This window comes from Aquarana catesbeiana, linkage group LG05 (genome assembly GCF_042186555.1).
Source record: "Aquarana catesbeiana isolate 2022-GZ linkage group LG05, ASM4218655v1, whole genome shotgun sequence".
NCBI lineage: Eukaryota > Metazoa > Chordata > Amphibia > Anura > Ranidae > Aquarana > Aquarana catesbeiana.
In genome coordinates this window covers 432410337-432420519 of record NC_133328.1, presented here as the reverse complement: position 1 = coordinate 432420519, position 10183 = coordinate 432410337, and the positions used below count along the sequence as shown (strand labels likewise).

Genomic DNA, 10183 nt, shown 5'->3' with positions numbered 1-10183 from the left:
AACTGAATTTTTTTGCACAAAGTTGTCACTAAATGATCTATTGCTCAAACATGCCATTAACATATGTGAAATTACACCCCACAATACATTCTGCTGCTTCTCCTGTGTAGAGGGATACCACATGTGTGAAACTTTTTTGGAGCCTAACCGTGTACAGGACCCCGAAAGCCAATCACCGCCTTCAGACTTTCTAAAGGCATAAAATTGTGATTTTACTCCTCACTACCTATCACAGTTACGGAGGCCCTGAAATGTCCAGATAGCACAAAACCCCCACAAAATGATCCCATTTGGAAAGTAGACACCCCAAGGTATTTGCTAAGATGCATGGTGAGTATTTTGCAGATCTCATTTATTTTTGAAAATGAAGAAAGTAAAGAAAAATTAATTTTTTCAATTTTCAAAACTTTGTGACAAAAAGTGAGATCTGCAAAATACTCAACATGCCTCTCAGCAGATAGCTTGGGGTGTCTGGGTGTCCAAAATTGGGTCACTTGGGGGGGGGTTTGGGCTAACTGGGCATTTCATGGCCTCCGAAACTGTGATAGGCAGTGAGGAGTGAAATAAAAAATGTACGCCCTTAGAAAGCCTGAAGGCGGTGATTGGTTTTCGGAGTCCTGTACGCACTTACCCAAAAAGTTCCACACATGTGGTATTCCTGTACTCAGGATAAGCAGCAGAATGTATTTTGGGGTGTAATTCCACATATACCAAGCCATGTTTGAACAATATATCATTTAGTGACAACGTTATGTAAAAAAAATAATTAATTTTCCCGAAACTTGTGGCAAAATATAAAATATTCCATGGACTCAACATGCCTCTCAGCAAATAGCTTGAAACCGTACCAGACTAGGTTCCACCAGAAACCAGGTTCCTGATGTACCGCATACATTTTTGTGCATGTGATACCCCCTTAAAATAAATATCAGAGTCAGTTTAAATTACAACAGCACAGTGAAAAAGTGGTTAGCACTTCCACTTAGCAGCAATAGTCATCAGTTGGAATGCCAACCAAGGCACTACCTGCACAGAGTTTGCATGTTCTCTCTATGTCTGCATGGGTTTACCCCCATTCTCCAAAGAAATGCTGGTGGGTTAATTGGCCCTAGTATGTGTAATTCCCTGTACACACGGTCGGACTTTCCGACGGAATATGTGTGATCGGAGCTTGTTGTCGGAAATTCCGACCGTATGTGGGCTCCATCAGACTTTTTCTATCGGAATTTCCGTCACACAAAGTTTGAGAGCAGGCTATAAAATTTTGCGACAACAACATCCGTTCACGTAAATTCCGACCGTGTGTGGACAATTCTGACGCACAAAGTGCCATGCATGCTCAGAATAAATTAGGAGATGAAAGCTATTGGTTACTGCCCTGTTTATAGTCCTGACATACGTGTTTTACGTCACCGCTTTCAGAACGATCGGATTTTCCAACAACTTTGTGCGACCGTGTGTATGCAAGACAAGTTTGAGTCAACATCCGTCGGAAAAATCCATGAATTTTGTTGTCGGAATGTCCGATCGTGTGTACAGGGCATATGAATGTGAGGTTGGAACCTTAGACTGTAAGCTCCTTGCAGGGTAGGGACTGATGTGAATGTATAATAAATATGTGTAAAACACTATACAGAGCCACAGTACCTGTAATTAATAAACTACTGGCAACTGACACTTTTTTTTTCATTTGCTGGCAATTTAAAGTGTTTTTCTGTTTGCTGTGTAAATGTCAATGCTGCTACAGCACTTCTGTACATCACATAGATCAGAAGCATAACTAGAACCTTCAGCCCGGGTTTACACTAGCGCGATTTCTCAAAGATTGCATGTGATTCACACCCGCACTGCAGGTGCTGATCACATGCGATCTCTGAGCAATGTGAGCTCAGCCATACAATTGTATGGCTGAACTCGCATTATATTCGCACAGAATATAGTGCCGGGATTTCCCCGCACTAGAAACAGGTCGCATGGGTGTTCACACCTATGTGATCTGATTCCTGTGCGAGGTCATAATTTGCGCTGCAATCTGTGAACTAAACTGGGGGTGTCATTAATTTTGTTAATGACTCCTGCAGCAGTTCACACAAGGCAGTGTGAACTGCCTGCAGGAGAGGATCGATGCAGGAACCAGAGCTGTAATCGCGCTGCAATCAGTGTGAACCCAGGGTCAGGGTCCCAATGGAAGAAATCATGAAAAGCCCCACTGGCCCCCAACTGGGGCCCTTCCCACTGATCCCGGGGCCCTTTACTCCCATCGTGGGACCTATTATTATGGTCCCGAAGCAGGCCACCTTGCTGCCGTCTCGGGGTCCCCCCCGTGGCAGAACGTCAGAGCCCAGTCGCAAGTGCAACTCCGGTAGTTCTGCCACTGGTGTCAGTAGTTTTTTTTTATAATTTTGTACCATTTAGTTTATTTATTCTTCAGTCTTCTGGTGGAACAACAGAATGATTATAAGGTTAAAATACATAAAAACCATTTACTTTGTTGGGGTGCATTTCCTCCTTTACTGTGATGCCGTGCATAAAAACACCAGTGTGTTATGAGGAGCAAGGTTCCACAAACCATTACATTATGCATGATGCCGCTATACCTTTTAAGCATTATGTGGTCCCTAAGTTACCACCAAAGTCCCTAGAAAAGCAATATTAGATGTTCAGTGCCAGAGTTAGACCCGTCTCACACTTTCTACATGGCACTGCACCAAAATCAAACAATTTAAACATGTCAACAAACAATGGGTCTGATGGGGATACAGTAGGAAAGAGGGATAGGGGGGTTTACAGGCCCAAAGTTTTTTTGAAGGACAAAGACACATAAGGGAGAGTGGGGAAAGGGGAAATCTTCTTCAGACATCCTCTTCCTCTTTAAAGCCCCATAAGGTTTTAGTCTCTGAGCAGACAGTAGACCAGTCTGCGACAGTCCTCAATGGACAGCATCTCCCTCTATCTGATAAGGCACCACAAAGCGCCCTTAAAGCAACAAATCACCTGCCAATTTCCATCAATGTCTCCTTGTGCAAATGCTCCACAGAATAGTACATTCAACAACCCAAAGTGAGTGATGGCTGTCTATGGCACAAAGACTTTCTGGTTTCAGGGCCCTCAACAGGTTGTAAGCAAAGGGGTACTCCCAGAAAAAACATAAATCAGTTTCTTACTGAATGATGCAAAAGGGACAGTGCCTGTATCTGTTCAGGTTTCTGACATACATGATGGTCATCAAAAGCCTCTTGGGTTGCAATCTATGCCTGTCAGGAAGATCCTGCCAGATACAGTCAATCCAGACCTGTTGGTGCGCCATCGTGGGCGCCTATGTGCGTGCGCACACGCATGCACGGGAAAGCTTTTTAAACCAAGGTTCACCTTGTCACATGTGAACCTTGCTGTCTAATCTACAGTGTTTCCTGTGTGTTCTTGCCTACCATATCTGATATCTGTTCCGTTGTGACCTGGTTGCTTCCTGATGTTCCTCTGCCTTCTGCCTGCATACTTGTCCCTCACTCCGCACCTGCCTGCTCCTTCTGATACTTGGCTGCCAGCAAGTTACCGACCCAGCCTGACTCTTCTCCAGTCTCTGCTCCTATTCCTGATGTGTCCACCTGTGTATGATCAGGCTGGCCTGTACCTGCCTTCTTTTCAGCCTTGGAAGGGCTCCCATCCCTGCTGCAGCTGCATCAGCTCCTCTACCTGTGGTGTTCCAGTACCAGCTTGTTCCAGTTTCCTGCTTGCCGTTCTTGGACTCTTGTAGTGTCTGCATTCCTCCACAGCTTACCCGGAGTCTCAGCCCAGCTCTGCTATCAATGATCCTGCCAGGCACTCATGCGACTCTGCACTCCTACACTTCCTGTCTGCTCTATCAGGGGCCCTGAGTCAGAGGAGTAAGAGAGGCCTTCCTCTGCATATCAGGCTCTACCACCAGGTACGTGACAATGCCAGATCATTGTGCCTGCTGGGGAGCCTCTTTGAAGAACCATTCCTTTTCCTTTCCATATTCAATATTTTTAAACCTCCAGCGTGTGACATACAGTCAATGTACAGATTGGTCATGTAAGTAGATTCTTGCATATAGGGACATTGAATTTTCTTGATGAACAATCCAACAAGTAATTTTGCACTTTAAATAACTCAGTTTTTAGTTTGTACAATTAGTCCAGAGAATTTCTGAAGTGGAGGAATTCATATCTTCATATACTATCCAGTTTCTTTAAGATATATGGAGTGATCCTCAGCACGGCCACATAGATGAGGAAATTCCGCACAGAGCTGATGACATCTTGCCGCATCTTAGCGTGCAGCTCCTCGGGATCAGCTTTGGGCCCCAGACCCTCTAATCGAGAACATGACGGTATGTGTAGGCGAGTCTCCGCATGAGGCTCTTATAGACAATCTTTTTTTAATAATTGTGTTTTTATTAAGTTTTAATCGAAAGACTAAACATGAACAAGTAAAACATAGCATAAAATGCCTCAATGAGGTAAAGAGATAGAAACATCATAAATAACAGGGTGATGCTTTGGAATACAAAGCATTAGCAGTTAAGTTTTAGCAGTGCATTTAAATAAGGTGATATTACAACACATGTAAAACAAAATATCATGAAGACTGTCTTAGGGTCATCAAACACAATAAAAAACATGAACCAAAATTGTCTATGTGGATGAGGAAGCAGAGCATAGAATTTCTGAGAATTACAATTAAGTAATGCACAAGCTAAACATCAGTGGAGATAGACACAGTTGGTATAATATGGATTGGCATTAAAAGGAGATCTCATTGGGAGGAGATCTACCGTGTGTAGACTGGTCTTAAGGGGTCCACATTTTATCAAAAATTAACGGAGCCATCATATTTAATTTGTCTAACAATTGCAATAATAGACAAGAGTTGGTCTAAGGGTAGAGGCTTATAGGTTCACCAGTGGAGGGGAAAAAGTTAAAAGTTAAAATATTAGTGGATAGTTTTTTTCAATGGTAAACCTGTTAAACAATGTTTTTTCTTTAAATTGAGATGGGCCTAAGAGGCAAATATGTTTAAAATAGGGTGGGTGCTCCCACATTAAGGCAGATGTGAGGGTGGAGAAGTAATGCCTAAATTGTAGATAAGAATAGAAAAAGGTTCTAGGAATATTTTTTTAGCGGATTAAAGGAACATTGTAAAGGAACATAATTTATTGGTTGCTGGGTTGACCAAATGTTTCAACTGGAAGACAGCGGCTTGGGCCCAAGGGTATATCTGAGGCCATGATTGGCTGTTTAAAAATGCCACATTTGGCATGTCATTTTTTTGGGTGGGGATCGGATACCCTCTTTTTAGAGGCATCCAGCTCCTATTTCCTCCTGGGGCTCCGCGGCGCTGGAAGGAAGTTCACCTCTCCCCCTTCCTCCCTGTAATCTTCTGGGACACGTTACAGGTCCCAGAAGATTGGCCGGCCAATCACAGTGCGCAGTGTGGCTTGCGCATGTGCAGTGCCTGCCCGGCTGTCAAGCCACAGCTGGGCGCCCACAGTTCCAATGCCAGCGCTGCAGAGAGGAGGGGGAGAGGAACGGGGCTTCGCTTGCCCACATCGCTGGACCGCGGGACAGGTGAGTGTCTGATTACACTTTTTGTAGCTGCTGACTTTTAAATGGATAGAACTCCGCTTTAAGACTAAAGAGCATAGGCTCCAAAAGGGATTAGCACAAAGCATTGTAACTTGCTGTGTTCATAGGCCAAATCAAAGAGCAAAGGTATATCGGATATATGCATTCTGACTCAATTTCCGTCCACCTTTTTAAAGGGTGTAAGGTTGGCCATGAAGTTTATGGCATGTGTAGCATAATAATAATTAAATACGTAAATCAGGATCTCCAATGTCACCTCCTGATCTAAATAAAAAAAGTATAGAATTGGGCATCTTATGAGCATTGCCATATCGGATAAAGTTTGTAAAAGAGTGATGCATACCCCTTAACTGGGATATAGGAACAGGATCGAGCAGTGTTTCAAACAAGTGCAGTAGCTTTGGAAGTATTGCCATTTTTAAAACAAAGATCCTGCCAAAAAAAGAGATATGAAAGGCGTTCCATTGTTTAAGCAACTTACTAATCTCCTGAAGCATGGAAACAAAGTTAGCCTGCTATAATGTAGAGAATGATGGGGTGATATAAACACCTAAGTATTTAATTAAATGTGAGCACCAATGATAAGGAAAGCTAGTTTACAAAGAGGCTTGGCCAATTTTCATCTTTCAGTGCTGTCACACGTTGAATGTCAATTGCGCAGTCATGCAATGCTGTACCCAAACAATATTTTTATAATTTTTTTTTGACAGATAGAGCTTTCTTTTGGTGGTATTAAATCACCGCTGAGTTTTTTATTTTTTGCTAAACAAACACTCATGTGCACTGATGAGGCTGCACTGACGGGCACTGATAGGCTGCACTGATGAGGCAGCACTAATGGGCACTGATGGGCACTGATAAGAAGGTACTAATATGCAGCACTGATGGGTACTGATAGGCGGCACTGATATGCAGCACTGATGGGCACTGATAGACAGCACTGATAAGCGGCACTGATGAGGAGGCACTGACAGACATCACTGATGGGCACTGAAAGCTGGCACTGATGGGCCCTGATTGGCATCACTGGTGGGCATCATTGATGGGCACTGGCGGGCATCACTGATGGGGCTGCACTGATAACCAATGCACTGATTATCAGTGCAGATCCCCCGTCAGAAAAGCTGCTTATCGTCTCCTCTACTTACACGCTGTCAACATGATTAGAGGAATGCCGATAACCGGCACTTCTTATTTACACTGTGATCAACTGGGACTGGACACAGCTGATCACATGGTAAAAAGCCTACATCATAGGCTCTTTACCATGATCAGCGATGCAATGTTTCTGAGCGACACACTGCACCACCGATCACCGTGCTGTACACCCCCCAGGGCGCTCGCGGGCGGCTTGTTCTGAAGACGTCATAGTACATCCAGTTGGAACAATTAAATCACCACCCGGTCATCATTTTGCTATAGGTCGGGCGGGAAGTGGTTGAGGAAAGGTCCCCTAAAGCCCAAATGTTTCAACATGGCAAACATGCATGCTGGCCAACTCAACCTATCAAAATCTTTCTGAGTATCTAACCTTAAAAGTAAAGTGGGTTCCTGGGACTTCATCACCACACCTACCAAATCTATTGTATGTCAAATGTTAACACCTGTCTTACTAGAACAAAACTGACCTGGTCTCTGTGTACAAGGTGTTGGGGTATCTTATATAGTCTATTGGGAAGGATTTTTGTAAAACTGTTGTATTCAGAGTTTAAAAGAGTGATGGGTCTATAATTAGACGGGGAGGTGGCATGTTTTCCAGGTTTCAAAATGACAGTGAATAGGAATAAAGGAATTGAGGGTTTGGAAATTCCCCTTTAAGTAAGGAGTTGCAAAAAGATATTAACTTGGGGGGGCTAGGATGAGTAGAAATTCCCTGTAATAAGTATAAGGGAGACCATCAGGCCCAGGCATTTTATCAGTGGGAGATCTTTAATAACTGCAGACAATTCCTCAAATGAAATATCAGCAGTCAAGAAGGTCGTGTCTGCTTAAAAGAAGACAAAAAATGTGTGAGATTGTCTTTTATAAACGGAGCACAAATCTCAGGTGAGTGACTATTATAAAGCTTACTATTACACAAAGTGAAAACATTTGCTATGTGGGTTGTAAGTAGGGATGGGCTATCTGTTCGAGTCGAACATAAGTTCGACTCGAACATTGGCTGTTCACCCGTTCGCTGAACAGCGAACAATTTGGGGTGTTCGCGGCAAATTCGAAAAGCCGCGGAACACCCTTTAAAAGTCTATAGGAGAAATTTAAAGTGCTAATTTTAAAGGTTAGTATGCAAGTTATTGTCATAAAAAGTGTTTGGGGACCTGGGTCCTGCCCCAGGGGACATGTATCAATGTAAAAAAAAACGGCAGTTTTTATGGGAGCAGTGATTTTAATAATGCTTAAAGTGAAACAATAAAAGTGAAATATTTAAAGGAAAAAAAGTCATTTAAAAGTACTAGCGCTAGTGCCGGCTATTAATGAATTGTCGGTCCCTACAATACACATAAAAGTCATTGAAAAATTAAAAAAAAAAAAAAATGCATGGGGGTCCCCCAAAATTCCATTACCATGCCCTTCAAGTCTGGTATGGATATTAAGGGGAACTCCGCGCCAAAATAAAAAAAAAAATGCAGTGGGGTTCCCCCGAAAAATCCACACCAGACCCTTATCTGAGCACATAACCTAACAGGCTGCAGGAAAAGAGGCGGGGACAAGAGAGCGCCCCCCCTCCTGAACCATAACAGGCCACATGCCCTCAACATGGGGAGGAGGTCCCCATGTTGATGGGGACAAGGGCCTCATCCCCACAACTCTTGCCCAGTGGTTGTGGGGGTCTGTGGGCGGGGGGCTTATCGGAATCTGGTAGGGGACACCCAGATCCCGACCCCCCCTATGTGAATTGGTAAGGGGTACATTGTACCCCTACCATTTCACAAAAGGAAAGTGTCAAAATGTTAAAAAAAGCACAGGAGACGGCTTGGGACAAGTCCTTTATTAAAAATAAAAAATAAAAGATTCCAGCGATGTAATCCAACAAATCCATGCTCCTATTCCAGCAATGTAATCCAATTCTCAATCTCCAGCGATGGATGATCTCCAGCGACCCCAGCGAGGAACACGCACAAGATCCTGCCTCCGCCGGAGGCACCCAGCCAATGATGTGGCGCTAGCTTGACAGCTCTTATGTAGCTGAGGGCGGGGCCACCCGTCACGTGAACCCATCCCCCTCTGACAAAGGTAAACACTGGGTTTCCCAGTGACGTGTACAGGTGACCCCACCCCCCTCTGATGCAACGGAAATCCTTATTGGCCTCCCGTAAGGTACACACCTTAGTGGCCATGCACGTATTAAGAACAAAATATTCTGTAAATGCCTGGGCTAGTTGATCTCGAGTAGCAGCATGAGAGAGGAGGGTCTCATTTATAGCAGGACTTAGGACTAGAATTGGCCAGCAATACTTTCAGTAATATGGGGGAGTGGTCAGACTAGGCAATATCATCTATCTCAGAAGAGACCATTGTTTGTAGCATAGGTGGGGAAATGAGAAAGTAACCTAGCCTCGAGTACATCCAATAGGCCGGGGAAAAGAAAGTATACTGTTTACGACGGGGATATTCATTCCACCAGGAGTCTAATAAATGGAAATTTCTTGACAATTTTTGTAAAGATGTAGATTGACTAAGTATCTGTTTAGACTGCAGATTCCCAGAGAGAGGCTGTTGGTCTCTGGAGGGGGACAGTACCAAATTAAAATCCCCACCAAAAATGGTAAATGGACGGTGAGTATTTATCCATAAGCTGCGATAGATATGCAATTTGGTTAGAATTATGCATGTAGACATTTAGCAGCACTAAAGGTTTACCCAGGAATCTGCAATCTAATAAAACATAATGACCATGAGGGTCTAGATTAGAGAAGAGCACTTTTTTAGGGGCAAGTGGCTTTCATAAGAACTGCCACACTAGCTGTACCAGAGGGATCCGAGGCTACAAAAGCATAGGGGAATGTTTTTTGAAGCAAATTTGAAAGAGCCCCATTTTTAAAATGTGTTTCCTGTATAAAGATAATGTCAGCTAGAGAGGATCTAAACTATTTCAAGGCCATCAATTGCTTTCTGATAGAGTTCAGACCTTTCACATTAAGTAATATAGAGAAAAGGTGCAGTGCTCAAAAACATGAAATAAAATGAAACAATATAAAGTTCATAGTAGAAAGTTCATCTATGTGTAAGGAAAAGTGGAGCCAATCAGAGCAATAGTAACCAAGGAGAAAAACTTCTAATGAACGGAATCCACCATGGAGGGAACTTCTGAAAGGGAAAGAAAGCCCATCACCTTCACCCAAAATAACTGACCCTTACCATCAGTGTATGGGCTATACACATAGTATGTAACCAGATGATAATAGGAACGATCATTCCAGATTAAAGAGCGATTTACTGCACATGCAATCCCAAAGCATCCCTCTCCCAATGGACCAGATGGAAAATCCTAGGAGCCCCTCCTCTCAACAGGATAAATTGCCAGGTGTATTCCAATAGGCGAGTGGTAGCTCGAGGATCATATACATGTAAAAGGTAGA

The 10183-nt window shown here is 43.4% G+C and overlaps 1 protein-coding gene across 1 annotated transcript; it reads right to left on the bottom strand.

The window, feature by feature from the left end:
* Positions 1–4151: 4151 nt before the first annotated feature.
* Positions 4152–6022, bottom strand: LOC141146042 (mitochondrial import receptor subunit TOM5 homolog). Its single transcript, XM_073632803.1, has 2 exons — positions 5950–6022; positions 4152–4381 (listed from the first exon to the last, which is right to left on the bottom strand). Exons 1-2 carry the CDS (start codon positions 6020–6022, stop codon positions 4191–4193), a joined length of 264 nt encoding a protein of 87 aa, XP_073488904.1. The 3' UTR covers positions 4152–4190.
* Between the last annotated feature and the right edge of the window lie 4161 nt (positions 6023–10183).